Below are 22,903 nucleotides of genomic sequence, written 5' to 3' on the forward strand. Positions count from 1 at the left end.
TGTGTGTCTTTGAGGAGCCACATGACTTGTGGAGTTGTAGGAATCATTCACCTGATCCAAGTCCTTCACTTTTTAGACGAGGAGTCAGGACCTAAGGCAGCTGCCAAAAAGTTACTGCTAAGCTGGGAAGAGTTAAGAATAATTTCTCCCTTTAAACACAGGTTGCTTTGGGATACAAAGATGCACCTATTCTCTTTAAGAGACAGTGTGTAAACCAAACCCATTAAATCAATGTTAGACATTAAGGGAAATTCTATAAAAAGAAAAATCCTTTAAAGATGTCAGACAAAAGTCACTCCTTAATTTACCTCTTCTGTAAATTCCAATTTGAGACATTTTCTTACTTGGAAGCACACCAAAATTGTATCTCCCCCTTCACACTAGTGGCACTCTGCTGAGGGCAGTCTGTCAGGTAGGGGTGTATAGGGTACAGAAATTACATTCTTCATTCCCTGCTCCCTCTTCCCTCCCTTATGCATTGTCACGCCTGATCATGTCCCCATGGAATCTGGTTGCATCACTTTCCTGCAACCACAGCCCTAGTCCAGTGGACTTTGTACTCCCCCAGAGACTTGAGGTCAAGGACTTAATTTGTTTCACAGAATCTGGCAAGGTTGTGTCCAGGGAGTCTAGGAAGCCCAATCCTATGCTCTGCAGAGGAGGAACTGAGGCCCAGGGAGGGGACTGGCACCAGGTCAGAAAGGAGCCCTTGAGAATGCCCTGTAATAAGGGAGGGGGCTGATGGTAGAAGCGATTTTCTGACCAGTGACAGTGGTGATCAATTAGACTGATACCTGGGAGAGCAGAAAGTCTGGGTGGTCCCTCCTGTGGGGCACAGAGCCCTGAGTGTTGGCTATCTCTTCAGAAGTGGCTCCAGAAATGTAGCCCCTCATCGGGGGAGGTGGGAGGGTCTAAAGCGAGTCAGTAACCCCCTGACTCCAGCTGGACAAATAAGAACTGGGGCAGAGAGAGGGTAGTCAGGTTCCCCAGAGGCATGGAGACAGAGCAAGACAAAGGACAGGTGGGACCTGGGTAGCATCAGTGTCATGACCCTCAAAGGTCCAGGTTGAGAGTTCATTATCTGCTTTAGCTCCTGAGTTGTGTCTTGTCCTGAGATTAAAAGGGGCACAGCATTCCTGGCTCCTAAGGGAACAACCCCTCCCCTAAACTGCCTTTCCAGGATTAAGAGTAAGAGGGATTAATGAGGCTCTGGCTAAAGTAGTGGCTATTTCAAACATTTGGCATCTTGATTCCACATGGTAAAACCTGCCTCCTAAACTCAAGATCAATTCCCATTGGCTCTTCAGAAAAGAATCTCTGCCATCCCTCCGATGTTCCAGGCAACCTATGGGGGCCCTTTCTGGATTCCCTCTGCTGGGAGAGAAAAGCAAATCTGAGACAGCCCTGGGGGGAGGTGCGAGCAGAGGAAGGTGCCTTTTGAAGGATGAAACAAACTCAGGAATACGACAAAGGCTGGCCAGAGAGACCCCACATGTTAACTCTGTTGAAAGTGGTTGCCTCTTCAGTAAAATGGGGATACTTAATGACATTAGGTTTTGAGAGAATCAAAGGATAAAGCGCCTAGGAGGGTGCCTGGAAGAGTCAGCCCTGAAGGCCAAGTTCTCTTCCCCCTCCCCCATATCCAAAGGCTTCCCATCACTCAACCAGGGTCCAGTAATTCCCTGAAACCACATGGTATTCTGCTTTTTTGCTCAGGGCATGGCCACCTGACTAGTATCCCAGCAGCAAGGTCTGGGCATGAAGCTGGGTTGGGGAAGCCAAAAGGGAGAAGTCGACCAGGACCACTGGTGAGGGGGAGGCAGCCCTTGGAACAACAGGCTGCTCCCAAAGAATGAAAACAAGCCCCACCCCAGCCAGGAATGGCTCCATTCAAGAAGGGACCCGGAGGGCCAGAAACCCCCTGGGGAGTTTCTGTTGGAGGTAGGGTGGGGCAGTGAGCAAAGAAAGGCAGGTCAGAAGTAGAAAGTTTCTACACCTCCGAGAAGCCCCATAGAAAAAGGCCCCCAGAAGTCTCAGGCCTGGGGACCTGACCTGCATGGGGCAGGGGTGGGGTGGGCTAGCCTGAAGCTCAGGAACACCCCAAAGCCAACTGCCCCAGTCTTGGAAGCACCTGCCCAGGCCTTTCCTTAGCAACTGTACTCACCTGAGAGCTCAGAAACCCTTAAAGCCAGAGGCAAATATGCCTGCCATTAATAGAAAAAGCGTTTATAGAGCGCCTACTGTGTACTAGGCTGCCCACACCCAGGTTTTGCCAGCTTCTTCCATGCCGTTTGGCAAAACCTGCCCATCCTGCTTGTTGAGGCAAATTCCTGGCAGACAGCAAGGCCTGCAGGTAAGACATGTGAGAGCTGGAAGAAAGCACCCCATTTGTGCTCTTCCCCCGGAAGCAGTAACACCAAGAACAGGCAGGGTCAGCGGCATCTTTTGGAGGCTCTTTCAGGTGTGCCTGGGAAGGAAGGAGAGCCGGAATTCCCCAAGAGCTTCCATCTGGGCATATCCCTCACCTCACCATTCCTAGACCATGGTGGGAGCCTTCAGCAGGCCTATTCTGCTTGGGAACAGCTTCTACTAGCTTCTGCCTGACAGAACCGATGGTCAAAGGATTAGTGAAATCTGAGGCCTCTGCCCTTCCCTCAGGACCAGGGGCCAGAAGAGGAGATGGAAAAGGGACTCTGAGCCCAACTCACCGAAAGGGGTCTCTGGAGGTGAAGTAAGCCGGGACGGACAAGTAACTCCCCATCTTCTTCCCACACCAGATAAACAAGCTCAGCTGCAAACCCGTCTGGGAGTGCCTCAGGCTGGCTGCAGACGGCCACCATGACAGGCCCAGGGCTCCCGGCACCTCTGGCTGCGGGCGGTCTGCCCAGCGCTCACCTCTCCCTCCGGAGCAGCCGAAGGGGCGTGAGGACTCCGGGCCACTTGCCCCCTGGCAGATTCCCGCAGGGGCTCATGGCTGGGATGGCTCCTCCCCAGTTCTCGGAAGCTCCAGCAGACGCTGGGGACTCCGGGAGAACCACCTCTCTGCAGAGGCTATACACACACACACACACAGACAGGGATTCTTGGGCAGGGGCCGGTGACTAGCTAAGAAAGAAGCGCTGCTGTCAAGTTAGCCTTCTTCTTCGGTCCCTCCCCTGATGAGGGAGGGAGGGAGGAAGAGGAGGGGCTCCTCGCGGAACCGAGGTGTGTGGTTGGAGCAGCTATTAGGAAATAGACCTTGCAGGCAAGGGGTGGAGCTGGGCTGGAGGGAGGCTGCAGACTAGCGCCATAGACAATAACCAGGACTGGCTGAGCGTCCATCCCTGAACTTGGGGAAGGGCAGGGCAAGAGAGAGAGAGCCCATCTGCCCCCAAGTGTCCCTAGCCTGAGGAGTTGCCCAAAGTATAGTAACTCTGCTCGGAGGTGAAGCAAAACAAACATACCAACTCCAGGCCAAGCCACGCCTCCCCTCAAAAGGGGTGGGTGGGGGATGGTCTCTCCGGTTGGAGAGACAGATCTAGAGACCCAGGTCCAGAGAACTACCCTCTAGGTTTTGTGCTCTGGGCTGGCATCTACTGGGTCCTAGTGTTAGGGTCCCCATTCATCCCTTCCCTCTGCCTGGCCTGAGGACAGCCCCCAGGGCTAGCCAATGGGGGCTGCCATTCCACTTCTGGGCAGAGCTGTGCTGGGAAAGAGGAAACACGGCCTGGAGTGGTCACGGACACCTGACATTTCTCCATGTAGCAAGCACTGTGTAAGCACTCTCTTATTTCTCCGAGATGGGAATTACCTCTATAAACAAGGAGATAGAGGTTGAGAGATTAGCTAACTAACTCAGGCCAAAATACTAGTCAGTGGCAGGGCTGGGATTTAAATGTAGGCCCTTGTGAGAGCTCCAGAGCCAGAGCTCTGAGGCTGGAGCTTATTCTGACTCTTCAAGGGGAAATAGCTCCCTCAAAGCCCTTCTGCAAGTAGGAGACAGCATAGGGACTAGAGCCCAGATCACCTGTCACCCCTTTTTCATTTATTCTTTCATTGCCAGAATGCCATCCATTGGCCTCGGTGGGCAGTGGCACTTTTTCCATTGTGTCCATGGTAACCAAGCTTCTCAAACAGAAAAATGAGGCATGATGGAGGACAAGGCTGGGAGTGCCTGTGGGGATGATGGGCCTTAGTATCTGGAGTGGTGGTCTGGCTGAAGAGCACTGGCTGAGGGGATGACCAAAACATAGCCCACCGTTGGGAAAGCCTCTTGTTCCCCTGAGTGCAGGACTGTGAGGGGAAAAGCAAGGTTGCTAGATTGGGACACATCCAGACCCCACTGCTGGACTTGAGGGAGTGACAGTAGCTTTCTCCCACCAGGCACACATTCCTCTCCACTGAAGTCACCCTATCACCGTGACAGGAAAGTCTGTGGCAAAGGTGGTGGCTGGATTACAAGGGAACCTTTTCCCATTCCTCTATTGATTGGATACACGGGTAACAATGAATGTGATGAAACAGATTGCATTTGCACCCTGTAATAAGCTACCATTTATTAAACACTTAGTTCCTAGCTCTGTATTAAGAGCTCTGCATCTTTCATCTATCATACTTTAATTGCCAATATATGGGTGTAGATGTTACCCCCATTTACCAGATAAGGAAACTGAGGTTCTGAAGGGTTATATCACTAGTCTGAAGACAAACAGCTAGTAAGTGGTATAGCTGGGTTTCAAAACCAGTAAGTGTGACTTACTGGTCACTTACAGGGTCAGGACACCTTTTCTGTAAAGGGCCAGAGAATAAATATTTTAGGCTTTGCAGGTCTACACAATTATAGATTGTCACAGCTACTCAACTCTGTCACTGCAGTGTGAAAGTGCCTGTATATAAAATGTAAACAAATGGATGTGACTATTTTCCAATAAACCTCTATTTATGGACAATGAAATTTGAACTTCATGTAATTTTCATGTAACATGAAACACTCTTTTGCTTCCCAACCCTCATTAAAAAAAGTAAAAATCAGAGGCCATAGTTTGCCAACCTATGCTCTGCAGTTAAGGCACTCAACCACTTTGTTTACTGCCTCTAATAGTGAAGACCAGCTTTTGACATATGTACAGAACTCAGCCACCTTTATCCACTGCCATACAGATACCACACTCCAGCCCCCAGAAGCAGCCAGCAGGAACAAGCACTGGCCAGGCGCTCACCCTGCACCAAGAACTAACTGCCCACAGCACTCATACATATGAATGAATTTTAACCCACACTAGTCAGTAGTGCTAGGATTTCTCCCTTTTTACAGAGATAGGAATTGAAGCACAGTCTAAACTGCTTGTGTGAGGCTACCCAGCTGTACAAGTGTGAGGTGAAGCCAGGATTCGAACCCAGGCTTTTTAGACTGAGCTCCGCCATTGCTATGCTGGAGCCCAGTCTGGGCCCAGAGCCAGACTGTCTGGATTTGAATGTGACAACGAACTGCACGTAAGCCCTTGGCACAGGGTCTGGAACACATTAAGGGTTGATAAATGTGAGCTGCTAATATCATTAAGACTATTGTTACTACCACTATGGGCTAGCTATGTGGCCTTCAGTAAGTTGTTGCCTCTGTCTGGGCCTTGGTTAGGTCTCTAAATAGCTTCCAGCTTCAACATTTGTCAGCCCTATGAAGTTGCAGAGGGCTGCTTGTTTTCCTTTGGTCTCTAGTGGAGTTTAAACCTCTTGAGCAAGCCCGGAGGTGAACAGGATCCCAACCTGGGGGCCACACAGGAGCCACAGAGGAGGTGGAGCACAGTGGAAAGGGGAAACACACAGGATACCAAAAGCCCTGTCCAGCTGGAGAGCTAGGAGCTCTCTTTCTCCCAGTGACAGAGCCAACTATTTCTCACCATAATCTATTATGTTCCCTTGTAATTCGATCAGGCAAGAAGGGGGCCCCAAATTAAGTTTGGAACTAGCAAATTATCTTCTAATTGCACCCTCTGATTTCCATCTGATGAACAGAGTGCAGATGGAAGAAAATGCAAGCCACAAAGAGACTGGGGCCAGGGAGCCCATGAGCATAACTCCTCTTGACATTTCACACAGCTCTGCTGTTCCAGCGGCGGCAGGCGCAGTGAGTCGGTGTCTAGGAATGTGAGCAGGAGGCTGCAGGCGTTCTCTGTTCCCCCCACTCTGCTTACAAAGGATTCAGTGGGTGGGTGGGTGTGTGGGGAACTAGTGTGAGGGCTTCTCAATGCCATGAAAACTGCCTCCCCCTCAAAGAGGGGCAGCCTTCTCCCCATGTCAAGAGCTGAAGTGGAAGCCCCTCCTAGGTGGAATCCATGTGACCTCCATAAATCCAGACTTCAGGAGGAACCACTGAAGGACTGATCACCAGATGTGATAAGCTGCTGGCTGCTCAGACCCAAGTGTGTGGTTCCTCAAGGCCAACTTCAAAGGGCCTAAACCACCCAGAACTGGGAGGTAAAAGGTTATACTGGAGACTATACTTCCCCCTCCTGCCCTTGGATACTGGCCTTGCGTGGAAAGCTGCTCTTCTAGGTCCCTAGAGCAGCTGGCAGAGGATTCAACAGCTACAGCTGCCAGAGGCAACTGCAAGGATCCTTGTACTGGCAGTTATGGACAGGATAAGATGGCAGGAGAGGTACTAATCTCCTGCACATTTTACAAGTTGCAAACCTGACCAGAAGCCAAGCAATCTGATTCTTCAGGACCAGCTGAGACACAAGGCTTCAAGGTGTCTGTGAGAGGCTGGAGGCGACAGCCTTCAAGGCTGGTCACCCTAAGCAAGCACTCTAGTGAGGAGTGGTGAATCACCCCCGGCAGCTCTGGTCAGATAATCCGAAGTCCAAGGAACTGTGTTGTGTGGGGCCCTCTATTGGCCAGGAGGACTCCAACCAAAAAATGGAACTGCTGGGACTCTACCACTTCTGAACCTTGAAAGGTGAGCATTTCCACTCCCATCTACTGACCATTGTTCCAGCCTCTGCTTCTCTTCTCTGTAGTGCAGAAACACTACAGCAGCCATCATCCTTCTAAAACAGGAGTCCTAGAAATTCCACTGATAGAAATTTTGCCCAGAGAAATATTTGTACGAATGTGCCAGGACATGTGTCTGGCACGATTTAATACTAAAAGATTAGAAACAGTCACGTGTCCATTAACAGGGGTGGGCTAAATATAATTACGCAGGCATACAATAAAATATTATGCAGCTATTAAAAATAATTAGGTAGGGGCGCCTGGGTGGCTCAGTCGGTTAAGTGTCCGACTTCGGCTCAGGTCATGATCTCACAGTTCGTGAGTTCGAGCCCCGCGTCGGGCTCTGTGCTGACAGCTCAGAGCCTGGAGCCTACTTCAGATTCTGTGTCTCCCTCTCTCTCTGCCCCTCCCCTGCTCATGCTCTGTCTCTGTCTCAAAAATAAATAAACTTTAAAAAAATTAAAAAAATAATAATAATTAGGTAGACCCTAGGTACTGAAACAGAAGTTGTCCCAGGTAAGGTGTTACGTTAAAAAATCCTATGGGTGGGGCGCCTGGGTGGCGCAGTCGGTTAAGCGTCCGACTTCAGCCAGGTCACGATCTTGCGGTCCGGCAGTTCGAGCCCCACGTCGGGCTCTGGGCTGATGGCTCGGAGCCTGGAGCCTGTTTCTGATTCTGTGTCTCCCTCTCTATCTGCCCCTCCCCCATTCAGGCTCTGTCTCTCTCTGTCCCAAAAATAAATAAACGTTGAAAAAAAAATTAAAAAAAAAAATCCTATGGGAATGCAAGCTGGTGCAGCCACTCTGGAAAACAGTATGGAGGTTCCTCAAAAAACTAAAAATAGAACTACCCTACGAACCAGCAATTGCACTACTAGGCATTTATCCAAAGGATATAGGTGTGCTGTTTCGAAGGGACACGTGCACCCCCATGTTTATAGCAGCACTAGCAACAATAGCCAACGTATGGAAAGAGCCCAAATGTCCATCGATGGATGAATGCATAAAGAAGATGTGGCATATATATACAATAGAGTATTAGTCGGCAATCAAAAAGAATGAAATCTTGCCATTTGCAACTACGTGGATGAAACTGGAGGGTATTATGCTAAGTGAAATTAGTCAATCAGAGAAAGACAAAAATCATATGACTTCACCATATGAGGACTTTAAGAGACAAAACAGATGAACATAAGAGAAGGGAAACAAAAATAATATAAAAACAGGGAGGGGGACAAAACAGAAGAGACTCATAAATATGGAGAACAAACTAAGGGTTACTGGAGGGGTTGTGGGAGGGGGGATGGGCTAAATGGGTAAGGGGCACTAAGGAATCTACTCCTGAAATCACTGGTGTACTACATGCTAGTTTGGATGTAAATTAAAAAAATAATAATAATAAATAAATCCTAGCATCAGAGAGTAAACATAATAATTCCATTGTTTAAAAATTCTATGTGCATAATCCTTAAAGACCATCTGGAAGATTGCACTACTTGGTTATCAGTTTCTCCTTTCAAGTAGTGAGATCTCTCGAAGCAGGGATAAAAACAGTATTAATTTTCTACCCTTTTGATACTGTTTCCATTTTTTCTTATACACTTAATTGCTGCTTTTTAAGGCAATAAATGAATAACAACAAAAAAGAAGCCCCAAGATTTAGAGCAAATGTCTCTTCACACTTTTTTCCTAGTGCTCTTGTCCAAAGGCAAAGCCTGCCTGGGTACACTGCACACAGAACTCCTGGGGCTGTTTCTTCAGCTTCCCTACCAGGGTCATGGCTTTGGCCACCTCCGGCCCCACTCTACTTCCTGACCTGGCCACACAGGCTTTCCCAAACCTTTGCTCTCTTAGCTCTTTCTGTAGCCTCCTGTATCTTCAGACTGGTGGTTGCCTCCTTTTTCTAGATCCAGCTCCAAGAGAGCACTCAATCTCCTTTGGGAAGAGTTCCCTTGATGTGTCCCTAAGCACCACATGCAGGAAGGGCTCTGACCCCATATCTGTCTAGTGCCAGATCCAATGACATGAGGCCCATACCAGGCTCACCCTTCATCCACAGATGCCCACTAAATAAACATGTAACCCCCCATTATGAGCAACCACAGTACTAGAATGGCGGTGGTAACTAATGTTTATAAAGCATTTTTAATTTACAGAGGGCTTTTATACTCATCATCCAGTTTAGTCCCTGTAACAACCTCACGAGGAATACCTATAGCACAGACCAGGTAAGGGCAGCCTAGAGGTATTAGGTGATTCATCCAAGGTTACTGCTGGGAAGTACAAGACTGAGATTAAAAGCTACCTTGCTGACCTCAAAACCCATACCTTTTCCTCAACATAAGCCCTAGCAAGGTGTTCAGGAATCCCACCTCTCCAATAGAGGGCCCCAAACTGCTGGGTGTGTTCAATTCCTGTATCTGATTTTTCTAGATTTCCTGCCCACATTCTTACTGTCAGGGTATCATGAAAGAGCTTATCAAATGTCTCAGGGAAATCAAGAGAGAGTCTCACAACTAGCAACCCAGTGAAAATATGAAGTCAAGTCTAATTAGTCATGGCTAATTCACTACTGCTGAATCCTAGTAATCGGCTCCTTTTCTAAGTGCTCACTGTCCACCTATTCCAATATCTGCAAATTTCCACAGAATTCCATCAGAATTTGGTGAAGAAGTCAAGTTAAAAGGATTATGAGTTCACTTTTTCCAGCATCTCTATTTCCTTCTTTTTGAAAACTGAGCCAGTTAGCCATTTCCATCTTTATTTCACTGATAGGTCCTTGGTATATGGCAGGTATGGCTCAAATAACCATTATACTTGGGGTACTGCCCCCATTCGGTTTCTCAAAAGTTACTAATAGAGGTTCTGTTATTATGCCACAAAGATTTTTCATTTCTTTCTTTTTTCAGTATACTGGGAAAGAATTTTCCAGTCTAAAAACTAAACACATTTCATGTGATTGGGTACCCTCATGCATCCTGGGCTTCACATCCTCCCTCCCTAGTTTCAAGTTCATGAGCTGTAAATCAAAGGATTGGACTAAATCTCTAAGGTTCTTTCCAGATTGCCATGACACTTAAGAAGAATGCCAAAGATTATCTTTTGCTGGTGTTTGTTAACATGACACCACATTCCAGAAGTTGTGGACACTTAGCTCCCACTCTGCAAAACACTGACTAAGTTCCAGGAGTTAGGCACTGAGGTGGGCTTGTTCACATATGCTTTCATTTAATTCTAAAAACTTTGTGAGGTTGAGGTTGCTATCTCCTTTTCACATACGAGGAGCTAAGGTTCACAATGAAAGCTATTATTCAAGGTCACAGGTCTAGCAATCGGCAGAGCTGGGATTTAACCCAAGTCTTTGGATTTCAGGTCTGAGACAGTAAAGTTGCCTCAAATAACTATTTTACACTTGCTATTTGATTTACAGTGGTATTTCTGAAAATGTGGCTGAAAATGTGGAATAGCACCATCAGACTCCCGGGGGGAGCTTGTTGAAAATGAAGACTCCTGGACCTTACCCCAAGCCTACATAATAGGAATGGCTGAGACCATGCACAAGAATCTGCATTTTAAACAAGCCCCAGTGTTTCTGATGCACATTGAAGATGGAATCCACTACTTTACTCTTTCCTATGGGCTTTTTTTCCACTTGATTTCATTCTTTTCTCATACTAACCTTGAGAGGCAAGCAGAATAGGTCACTATTACCTCCTGGCTACAAATGAGGAAATGACTTGAAGATAGGCTGTTCACCTTCTTATTCTGGATTGAGAATAATTAAAAATAAATGTTTACAAAATGTCTACATTTTGTAAAGCCTTGGCTCACTGGGGACTTTCACCTTCCTAGTGTTGTTCTTACTCATTTGCAACCCCATAGTAGCTGCCTCTCTTTTTCCTTCAGTGATACTGTAGTGTTACTCAGGGTATGGTGGGAAAAGAGGACTCCAGAATACAGGTCATCACATGAAAAGGCCACCTTTGGGACTGAAACAAAACACAAGGGCTGACATTAGCCAATTTCAGAAACAGCTGATGCTGCTGTAAGAGTCGGGGCTATTGATGGGAGCCCAGTGGAGCATCCTTGGATCTAAGCAGGATCACTACAGAACAGCCTCAGGAAGGTATTGCCAGAAGATGACCAACAGAGAGAAAAAAAATTACCCTCAAATCTGGCCTAAGGTACTTGGGAGATTTTTCCTGGTAATGGTGACAAATGTGGAGAAAGAGAATTTGCTAGCACTCCTCCAAATACTGCCCAAGGGAAGGGGGGATTCCAGCCCTTGGAGGAAAAATACAAAGCAAATTAGCACAGTGGACTGCCACAGTGCAGAAGGCATGCCATAACTTGACCTTTGATAGATTTCAGCTTTGGAATGACACTTACGGACAGAGGTCTTACTCCATGCTCCCATTTCAGAAGAAAAGCTCTTGCCTGAAAGAATACTGTAGAGCAAAGAGATGGTGAAGATGCATACTGAAAGGGCTTATCCATGTGTCCAAAGAGAAAGGTGGTCATTTGACAAAAACATCATTCGCCTAACAAACACTGAGCACCCACTGCATTCTGGGCACTCTGCTAAGCTCTGGGATACCAAGATGAACTAGATATGGCTTCAGACTTGAAGAATTTCATACTCTAAGAGTGTATGTGTAAACATACACTTAGATGTGTAAACTTAGATGTGTAAACAAATATTGACAGGACTATAACTGAGGTATGAGAATAACAAAGAGGAAGAAAGTCTCCTATGTTTGGTGGGGAAGGTTCAGGGTGGATTTGGCTAGGCTCCTCCACAGAGGATGAGGTGTATCAGGTGAATCTGAAGGTTGATTACCAGGCAGACAAGAGGAATTCCAGCCTGAAGAAACAATACGTGCAAGTGCACTGAGGGAGAAGAGTATGGTCCGTAAGCTGCAGTGCAGGGCACATGTGAAGGGTGATCAAGAGGAGGCTGGGATGGTGGGAGAGGGCAAGGGCAGATCACCAAGCGCCAGGTCTGCTAGGTGAAAGAGTCATCCACAGGCAGTGAAGAGTTATCAGAGGTATTTAAGTAAGCAGAGATTCTCAATTAATGGAACATAAAGCCTCAGACACCAAAGAGGGTGCTGGTTTTTAGTTGCCAATTAGTCTCCTTAAATGCGCATTTTTATCTCAGGTCTACAGCTGGCTGCACTTATGTCCATATGAAGTCTGCTGGCTAAGTGTTCACTAACGGCAGACCATGGCTTCATTCTCAGGCAACATCTCTACTGAGCTGGTCATTTTAACAACTGAGATTTGCCTGTATGGGCTGTAAGCACATAAGAGCGAAGTTGTAACCTCTTGTAAATAATCATCTACTGTTGCTATGTGATACAACTGAATGTCCAACCTTCGGTGTCTAATGCTATGTTTACATATTCTTCTCCTGGCCACAATGGGAAAAAAAACACTTTGGATATCTTAACAAATCTGTAGGTAATGCCAGGAAAAGAGCCCTGGCCTGAAAAGAGAAAAACTGAAAATGTGACTTGGCTAAAAACAGACTTGCTGTGTGATCTGAGGCAAGCCATTAAACCTCTCTGGGCTTTAATTTCTTCCTCTGTAAAAGGAAGGAGTTAAGTAAGCAAAAAATTCCACACACAGGCGGTCAATACTGAAGAGAGACATGAGGAAGGGGTTGTAGTCAGAGAAAGGTCGACTGGTTCACCATCTAGAGACCTCTCCAAGGCTAGCATTTTCTGGCTGAATGATCCTACTTCAATGAAGCCTTGTTTTTTTGGCTTCTGAGGTCCGGAAACAGGGCTTCATAGCACCTGGAGAGGTACAGACATTCTAGGATGCCTCTAACCATTTATCAATCCCACGGTCCATTTACGAGTTGACACTTTAACTTAGAATACCCACATTCCCCATACAAGTACTACCTTTAGACCCTTCCTGTTATCAAGATGCCCAAGAAGCTGAATTAGGCATCAGAAGGTTGTTTTGTGAGTATGGACTTAAAGGGAGATGAGCAGCCATAGAGAGAAATTTCATTCTGGTACTGGCAAGCCAGCCAAATCAGCCCTGTCTATAACAAAGAACTCCCTTCTGGTGACCAAATCCAAATTAAATATTTTTTTTTTTTAATTTTTTTTTTTCAACGTTTTTTTATTTATTTTTGGGACAGAGAGAGACAGAGCATGAATGGGGGAGGGGCAGAGAGAGAGGGAGACACAGAATCGGAAACAGGCTCCAGGCTCCGAGCCATCAGCCCAGAGCCTGATGCGGGGCTCGAACTCCCGGACCGCGAGATCGTGACCTGGCTGAAGTCGGACGCTTAACCGACTGCGCCACCCAGGCGCCCCCCAAATTAAATATTTTTATCTGGACATACTACTAATTTTGCCTCACTGTTTTTCACTTTCTGTTTCACTGCTGGCCACTCATTATTCTTCTGGGCTTTAAACTATTTTTTTCAGGGCGCCTGGGTGGCTCAGTCGGTTGGGCGTCCAACTTTGGCTCAGGTCATGATCTCGCGGTCTGTGAGTTCGAGCCCCGCGTCGGGCTCTGTGCTGACCGCTCAGAGCCTGGAGCCTGTTTCAGATTCTGTGTCTCCCTCTCTCTCTGACCTTCCCCCGTTCATCCTCTGTCTCTCTCTGTCTCAAAAATGAATAAATGTTAAAAAAAAAATTTTAAAAAAACCTTTTTTTCAAGTATTTATTAATGTTTATTTTTGACAGAGAGAAAGGAAGAGAGAGAGAGAGAACAAGTGAGCGGGGAAGGGGCAGGGAGCGGCGTGGGGGGGGGGGACAGAGGATCTGAAGCGGGTTCCACACCGTCAGCACAGAGCCAGATGTGGGGCTCAAACTCATGAACTGCGAGATCATGACTTGAGCCAAAGTTGGATGCTTAACCACCTGAGCCACCCAAGTGCCCCTCAAGTTTTAATTTAAATTCTAGTTAGCACATAGTGTAGTATTTGTTTCAGGAGTAGAATTTAGTGATTCATCACTTACATACAACACCCAGTGCTCACAACAAATGCCTTCCTTAATGCCCATCACCCATTTAGCCCATCCCCCCACCCACCTCCCCTCCAGCAACCCTCAGTTTGTTCTCTATAGTTAAGAGTCTCATCATTTGCCTTCCTCTCTGTTATTTTCTTGCTTCCCCTATATTCATTTGTTTCTTAAATTTCACGAGTGAAATCATAGTATTTGTTTTTCTCTGACCTACTTATTTCACTTAGCATAATATACTCTAGCTTTATCCACATGGTTGCAAATGGCAAGATTTCATTCTTTTGATAGCCGAGTAACATTCCATTGTGTATATACCACAACTTCTTTATCCATTCATCAGTTGATGACATTTGGGTTCTTTCCATAATTTGGCTACTATTGATACTGCCGCTGTAAACATCAGGGTGCATATGCTCCTCCAAATCAGTACTTTTGTATACTTAGGGTAAATACCTAGTAGTGTAATTGCTGGGTCATAGGGTAGTTCTATTTTTAACTTTTTGAGGAACCTCCATACTGTTTTCCAGAGTGGCTGCCCCAGTTTAGTACAATATATTTTTTTAACTATTAATTTATTTTTGAGAGAGAGAGAGAAAGAGAGAGATACAGACAGACAGAGAGAGACAGAGTGTGAGTTGGGGAGGGGCAGACAGAGAGGGAGACACAGTCCACAGCAGGCTCTAGGCTCTGAGTTATCAGCACAGAGCCTGATGCAGGGCTTGAACTCACAAACCATAGGATCATGACCTGAGCTGAAGTTGGATGCCTAACCAGCTGAGCCACCAAGGCACCCTGAATAAAATAATTTTTAATTGAAAAAAAATTAATTACTTCTTCAGACATATAACAATCACCAATTCACATATTATTCTGCTCTGGGAGACATTTGGCTCCCTAGTAGCTAATAATAAATGGCTAATACTCATGAGTGCTCACTGCACGTGAAGCCCTGTTCTTACCCAATACTACACAGGACTTCATTTTTTACCCCTCATAATAATATTAGGAACTAGACAAAAGGTTAGTATCTTCGTTTTACAGATGAGGAAATGAAGCACAAAAAGGGTAAGTAACTTGCCCAATGTACACAAGCAATAAATGACAGAATCAGGATTCGAACCCAAGCAATCTGGTTCTTGAGTCTGTGCTCTTAACTACCACATGATACTGTTCCTATTACATGTAGATCTGACTAGTTTAACCCCCCAGATGACAAACTTCATTTCCAACTTCTTGGGGAATCACCAACCTATTCACCCCCTCCCTGCCCCAAATCACCCATAAGTAAAAGATATTATGTAAATATTCCATTTTTTCCACTCTAAACCTAACGTACATCTTTAGCTAATATCATCTTTCAAAGATTTATAAAATTTAAAAAATAAAAAAACTTACAATTAGAACTGAAACTTGTCAGATTTCAATTCATAATTAGTTTCGTCTAGAGTAGTTGGGCTCTTTCTTCCCTCTACTGCCTTTCTCTTCACAATTTGTTCCTGTCTGGCTGGTACCTACAAAGAAGCACAGCTCAAGACCTGCTGCTGAACAGGATTCCTGGGTCATCATCTCTGGCTCCTTTGGGGGCAGAAGACAAAGCTTTAACTTCTCACTTCAACATCGCAGGCAACTTTCCAAAACAACCCAATGTCTAGAACCAATTCCTCTCTGCCACTTACAGTAACTGCAGACACAGTGGCTGCTAAGGAAAGGATGTGGGGAAGAGGAAGGGCAGGGAAAGGCCTTGCTTACATCATGTCTCTTGGCCACCCTGGCAACTCATTCAACAAATATCCCTCACATGCCAATGATGTGCTCAGTGGTGACACAATGAAGGGCAAAATGTCCCATGGTCCGTGATCAGGTTATACTTACAGAATATTAGAGGTCTCAGGATGTTATTAAGGAGATGATCAAATGAATAAACGTAAAATTAAAACCACAAAAAAAAGCATCAAAGGGAAGGTCTATGAAAGCATAAAACAGGGGGTCATGACCTATTCTATAACTATTTCTTTGAGACATTCAGGTAAAGATCTGAAGGATGAGCAAGAGTTAATTAGGCCAAAAGAGAGTGAGGGGGCATTCCAGGCAGAGAGAACAGTGGGAACAGGAGGCTGTCAGAAGGAAGCGGGGTGTGTTTTGGATCCTGTGAGGAGGAGCAGTGAGACTGAAGTAGAGTGAGCAGGAGGCTATGGGGAGAGGCCAGGCCACGAGGGGCTCTGTAGGCCACATTAGGGACTGGTTTTTATCCAAGAGCACTGCAAAATCATGGATGCATATAAGGATGGAGAGATGACAGTGTGACGTGCTCAGATTTTTTTTTTAAGGTCACTCATTCTGGCTGCTCTGTGGAGAATGGATTGGGTGGTGCAAGTGACTATGCAGTTAGAAGGCTACTTTAGTCACCCAGGTGAGAGACAATAATAGCCTGGAATAGGGTGGTGGTAGGAGAAATGGAAAGAAATGGACGCATTCAAAATATAACCTGGAGATAAAACTGACAGGTGTGGATATTGGATGAGAGAGAAGAGGTATCAAGAAGCACTTCCAGGTTCTGGCTTAGGCAGTGGGGTGGATGGTCATGCCATTCAATGAGACAGGTTATACTGAAGAGAAGCTAATTTGGGGAGGAAGAATGAAAGTCCAGCTGGATCTGGGATGCCTGGAAGACATTCAAATGGGCAGGAGAGGTTCATAGTAGGATAGACAGGACAAGAGCCCAGTGGAAAGGTTTGGATTGTAGATACAAACTTTGGAGTCATCAGTGTGTGGAGGAAGCCATGGGTGTGGGTGAGATTGCCTAGGGAGAAACAGAGAGTGTGCCTGGAGGAACAGCAACATTTCAGAGTTAAATAGAGGATAAGTAAACTGGAATGACCAGAAAAGGGGGCGGGGGGGGGGGGGGAAAGCAGGAGAGTATGGAATGTCATGGAAGTCGAGGGAAGAGAATGTTTCAAGAGTGACAAAAATACTGACATAATAATAAATTAATAAATGCTAACATCTATTAAGTCCTAATTATGGCCAGGCACTGTGCTAAGGGCTTTGAATACATGATCAAATTTAATGCTGCACAACAACCTTTTCAGGTGGGAAGCATTTTACTTCCCCTTTTATAGATGAGGAAACTGTGGAAAGAAACTCAAGGTCAGCTGACTCAAGAGAAACTGGGATGGAAACTCAAACAGGTTGACTCCAAAATCTTGTTCACTTTTCTCTACTAACCTCTAGTGTAACTTGGAAGGTCATACAAGATGAAGACTGAACAGCGGCCAGTGGATGGACTGATGTGGCTGTCCCCTGGAAAGTTACTAAGGGAACACTGTTTCAGGGGAATGAGAATAGAAGTCACATTAGAGCCCACTATTAGGACTGCTCCACATTATTACCGTTTTTCAGCTGTCTGAGGGAGCCAGTTAGGAGACCAGGCCAGTATGTTAAATCTGTATCCCCAACAGCATCTAATTTGGTGCCTTTGATATAGCAAATGATGCTCAAAATTATACGTGAACTGGTAACGTAAGCAGCACAAAATTCCCATGTGCTGCTCACTGCTAACCCTTCACATTACACCATCCTCATGTTTTCAGAGTGCTTTCTTTTGTGAGATCCTGACCTGAGCTGAAATCAAGAGTCAGATGCTTAACCAACTGAGCCACTCAGGTGCCCCTCAGAGTGCCTTCTTATCCATTACCTCCTTGATCCTCACAACAAGTTCATGAGGTGGATTACTTTTACTATATCTCATAGATGAGGAATTGAAGTTCACAGTGGCAAAGGAACTTGCCCACAGTTACAGCCAGCCTGGCTCAGCTAAGACCCAAATTCAGCTCTTCCGACTCTAAGTCTACTATTCTTTCTGGGGAGTCCTAGTGGAGAGAAGACCCTCTTCAGAGTCAGGGAGACCTGAGTTCAAATGTTAGCTCTGGGTGACCCTGAGAAAGTTCCTCTACCTTTCTGGACCTTCCTGTTTTTGTGTAAAATGCAGTTGTAGAGTTACTGTGAGGGTTGAATCAGATAATCTAAGTGAAATTCTCAATACAATGCTTAATAAATATCTGTCTTCCATTACTGGCTCCACCCTACCCCTCTTCATCTCTGCCCCAGACAGCAGCTGTGGGGCTTCTCTGGGATCTTAGTTCTCTCTTCCCAAAGAACAGAGCAGTATTAAGGCATGCTGAAGGTAACATACTGCTGCTATATACTAGAAGTCCCACTCCGTGTTCACGCTGGAGTTGTTTGTGGGGGCAGAGGAAGGCCCAGCTGTTTGTCCTCTGTCAGGCAAGCCCTAGTCCGTTTAACTGCCAGCCTTAATGAGTTGCTGGCTGGCCCTTTCCTTAGAGATAAAGTAGACAAATAAGCCAACTAGAATCAAAGGCTTGGGTCAGTAAATGCGGCAGCAACATCAACATTACAACAGCAGATGGCAGGGTTGCTCCACGGACTCCCCCAGCAGGAGCCAGAGACCCAGGAGAAATGTATCGGCACTTTTGTTGACATTTGAGAGTTCATAAAGCTTTTGAATCAATACCCTTCAGTGTTATCTGACACCACCTGTGTGTGGCAAGCAGGGTGAGTGTTTTTACTCTGAAGCTACAGAAGAGGAAACTGAGCCTCAGGGAGGTTAAACAATCTGACCATATTCAGGAATGTAAAGAGATTCATTCTTGTAAGCAAGGAGTCAGAACACCTGGGTTCAAATCTCAGCTATGCTACTTACTAGCTCTATGACTGTGAGCAAGTAACTTTCATTTCCCTATTTGTAAAATATGTATGACCAGTACTACAGTTATTAGGTTGTTATAAGAATTAAGTTAGATGATACAAATGTGAAATGCTTAGGACAGTGTCTGGCACATAGTAAACACTCAAAAAATGGTAGTTCTTACTATAATTATGATGCACCATGCTTGTTTAGATGGGGGTGTAGGTAAGAAAATGAGCATGGCTTGCAGCATCACAGAGGATTACCCTGTCGTCACCCAGCCCATTACACCACAGTCTCTGGTGGCTACGTGTAAATTTCTTCACCGGCCTTTCCTGGAATCACAAATTTAGCGGAAATGGTCTGTTGCCTGATGAAGTGACAACAGCTTTCTATCTGTATTATTCCTTTTCCAGAACATAGGCATTAGAAATCACTTCTCAAGGGGAGCCTGGGTGGTTCAGTTGGTTGAGCGACTGACTTCAGCTCAGGTCATGATCTCGTAGTTTGTGAGTTCGAGCTCCGCGTCGGGTTCTGTGCTGATAGCTCAGAGCCTGTGGCCTACTTCAGATTCTGTGTCTCCCCCTCTCTCTACCCCTCCCCTGCTCACGCTCTGTGTCTCTCTGTGTCTCAACAATAAATGTTAAAAATAACATAACATAACATAACATAACATAACATAACATAACATAACATAACATAAAAAAAGAAATCCCTTCTCAAAAGAGAAAGCTCAGAGTCTGTTCATGATCCCAAGAAAGGAGGCCTTGAAGAGTTCCCAGGAGCCTTCAGGATGGTGGGTTTTTCCTTCTGACAATGCTATTAGGAACCAGGTCAAGTCAGAGAGTCCCAAGTAAGGACAATAAAGACTAATTAATAGAGGCAGTTTTTCCTCTTCCCACAACCCCTCCTCCTTGGCTAAACACTTCTGATGAGGGTGAAAGGACAATCATCAGAAAGCTTGTCAAGGTTCTTAGGTTTGCCAACATGCCAAGTCATTATACAACATGCCAGCTCCATACTTGACCTCAGCTAAAAACAACATGTAGTCTGGCTGTTTTCCTGGCCTCCCCCATGGAGAGGGAAGCCAGTTTCAGAGAGCTTCAGAGAGAATGGCCCCAACTCTAGAACCAATGGCATTGCCAGGGGTACACAGAGTCCAAATAGGCCTGTTGGGAAGGGTGAAGAGAGGAAGCAGGAGGGCTGGTCAGCCAAGTATCCAGGGATCAGAAGGATCCTGGCCAGGCACCCAACTGTACCAGCACAGTTACAGACTAGGCTACTTCCAGGAGGTTTGTCAGCTGGCCTCTGCTGTACAGTCCCAAGTTCCAGCCTTCAGTGGCTTCCTATTGTCCGGGGCACCTGAGAATCTGGCGGAAGGCTATCAGAGATAGGATTACGGATGTGGCTGCAGATGCGGGGGATGGGGTAATGTAAGGAGAAGGAGAAGGGAGGAGAGTTTGGGCCACACCCCAGTAATTTCTTCATTGAATATCCAGCTCCACCCTGTGACTAGGAAAACAAAGGTGTGGGGGAAAGGGAAAAGAAAAGTCATTTCCTTTATTGTAACTAACTCAACTGGGTAAGAACAAGGCTGGAAGGGAATCACGAAAAATGAATTTCTTTGGGTAGCATGGAGGGAGGGTCCTATTTTCAGCAGACCTGTGCCCAGACACTCTGAATTCATCAGAGAATCACAGATGAGCTAGGATGAAAGAAAATTTCAAAGACCATTCAGGCTGATGCCTCATGGTCCTTACAACCAGGTTATTTCTGGGGTCAAACAAATACAGTCCTTCTCAGCCCTGAAGATCTTCCTCCAAACTGGACAAAAGTCAGTTGGCTCCAAAGAAGCCAGTCTCTCCAGGGCAAATTACCAGGCTCCATCCAAGGACTTCATGTCATCCAGTTTTCGTGAGAAAGCTCAGGAATCAGGAAATGTGCTCCTTAAATAAAGCTGGATTAGAGAGATTATGTCCTTGAGACAAAACTATAAATAGGTCTCCTATTCCAGATGTTCTACTTCCCCCACAGGCATGATCTTTGGTGTAACTGTGCCAAGGTAGTTCAAAGTTAACTTTAATCCCTGAGGCTCTACATTAGAAGACCAAGAGGTGTGTAACAAGAGAAATAAATCCATGCACATAGGTGTATATAGACACACATTCACAATATAATATAAAGTGACAGCTATGGATTATTATGGGTATTCTATGTGTCAGGTGTTATGCTGAACAGTTTATCTAGGTTATTACATTTAATTGTGATAGCCTGTGGGATGAGTACTTATCCCCATTTTATAGATGAGATGCCTAAAGCTCAAGGCAGTCAACCCAAGGACAGTTAATAAATTGCAAAGCCAGGATTTGAAACCAGACAGCCTCCTTCTAGAGCCTGCACTCATCCACCATGTTAACGTGCCTTACTTCTTTCTCTCTACACATATATTTCTCTCTGCCCCCCACTCTGACACACACACAACATGCACACAAATATGTTCCCTAACAAGCTAGCATCTGACCAGACCCACACTTGATGCAAGAATTCAGTACTGAGGTCAGCTCTGACCATCCATGACCTGTCTCTGTACCTCTTTTTGTCTTTTTGGTTTCAGGCCTCTCAACTGTGATATGAAGGGGTTATGTCACACAATAGGTGTGTGGTTCCCTTCTGGTTCTGAAGTTCTCTAGTGTTAAGAGAATCCAGAAATTCAAAAAATTAGCTTCTTCTACCCTGTCCTGCTTATTTTGGATGGAAAATATTAACACAAATAGGAAAATAGCAGGGATAAATATGACCCTATGGGTTAGGTGCCAAGGTGAGCCTCAGCCTGGGAATTCATCAGGATTAGCTTCAGCTCTAAATGAAAGTGGTAGCCAAAGGTTTTATCTGTAGGGTCCCCTTATAGCTCCGATATTCTGCTCTAATCCTTACTAAATAAAGGTAGTAAGTAAAGGTAGAATCAACTTCCTTGAGGGTAAAAGGAAGAACCAAGGCAATTAGATCCACAGAGAAGACTGGAGAGCTCTCTGAATTAGAGCTGAAAGGGCAGAAAAAATGCTAGTTCCTCTCCAACTCTTCCAGAGGCCAGAGCTCTCCAGGCCAACCCCCCACATAGTTCCCGGGTGGAGGCAAGTGCTTAAAGGTCAATTAAATTACTTGATATCAGCACGGGGGATGCTTTGCAACAAGAGCTGTGTGTGGGAGTTGGAATCTATAGCACATGGTGCCTGTCTACAGTCTGTCTCATTCTCAGGATGTGAGCAACAGCCCCACCACTTCAGACCATGAGGGCACACATGCCCACCCAGCCTCCGATGTGGAATGACTGTAGGCCAGGCACTGTTTTATGTTCTGGAGAATGCAGACAAGCTCCCACTCTTGAAGATTCCAATCTCACAGGGGAAAGAAATAACCATTCAGTGGGTGCCTACCATGTGCTAGGCCCTTGGCATATATGATTTCATTCTATCTTAACAAATCTATGAGATAAATTTTTAACATCCGTGTTTTCCCGATGAGGAAACTGAGCCTCAGACAACAGGAACAAATCTGACTTTAAAGTCTCTGTTATTTTCAAGAAACTGGGCTGCCTTCAAACAACAATCTCAGAGCTATAATAAAATTAAATAACAAAAAGCAGGAAACTAGGGAGGCATCCTGTGGTGAAGAGCTGGCTCTGCCAACTGCACTCAAGAACAACCCTTGAGGCACCTGCGTCATCAGTAGTGTAGCTGTGGGAAAGTCATTCTTTCTGGGCCTCAGTTTCCTCATCTGTAAAGTGAAGGTGCTGGGATACCCTGGAAAAGGCTGCTCCAACCCCCCTACCCCATTTCTAGCTGTACCTTGCCCACATGTGGCTCTTCCATTTGTTCATGTGCTCTTCCTTGGCACATTCTTCCCTGTCCTCTCAACCCATACCAAAATGGAAACTCTCAAGTCAGAAGCTTGTTTTTGTATTTTCCAGAACACGAAGTAGTGGCTGGCAAAGACAGGAGGACAGACCCACTTACCGGAAGCAAGAGCTGTGCCAGGCTTCGTTGACAGTCCTGTACCACCTCTGGCTTGGAGCAACGTGGTCCCCACAGCCCCGACACCTCCAGGCATCTTCACCTACACACAAAACCAGGAGGTTCAGAGGCCCAAAGTAGCAGGCGGCACAGGGACGGGATTCCTACCATGCAAAATAAGACTGAGTCAACAGACTTATATTGAAAGGGTGGTCCAGTGCTCTG

The 22,903-nt window shown here is 45.8% G+C and overlaps 1 protein-coding gene across 6 annotated transcripts in view; it reads right to left on the reverse strand.

Annotated features, from left to right (window-relative positions):
- Nucleotides 1–22,903, reverse strand: part of LIMK2 (LIM domain kinase 2) — a 60,119-nt gene that overhangs the window by 25,708 nt on the left and 11,508 nt on the right. Inside the window, exons 1-3 of one of the 6 annotated variants that reach the window (XM_043559222.1) lie at nt 6,916–6,920; nt 4,196–4,205; nt 2,709–2,779 (exon numbers count right to left, since the gene is read on the reverse strand). The exons of 1 other annotated variant lie outside the window; for it this stretch is intronic. In XM_043559222.1, coding sequence (XP_043415157.1) covers nt 2,709–2,761 — 53 coding nt within the window. In that variant the 5' untranslated portion in view covers nt 2,762–2,779; nt 4,196–4,205; nt 6,916–6,920. Of the gene's footprint in view, nt 1–2,708; nt 3,164–4,195; nt 4,206–6,915; nt 6,921–22,681; nt 22,782–22,903 lie in introns of those variants that run through there. 4 more of the 6 variants (XM_043559218.1, XM_043559220.1, XM_043559219.1 and 1 more) reach the window with 4 other exon arrangements.

This window comes from Prionailurus bengalensis, chromosome D3, assembly GCF_016509475.1.
Source record: "Prionailurus bengalensis isolate Pbe53 chromosome D3, Fcat_Pben_1.1_paternal_pri, whole genome shotgun sequence".
Taxonomy (NCBI): domain Eukaryota; kingdom Metazoa; phylum Chordata; class Mammalia; order Carnivora; family Felidae; genus Prionailurus; species Prionailurus bengalensis.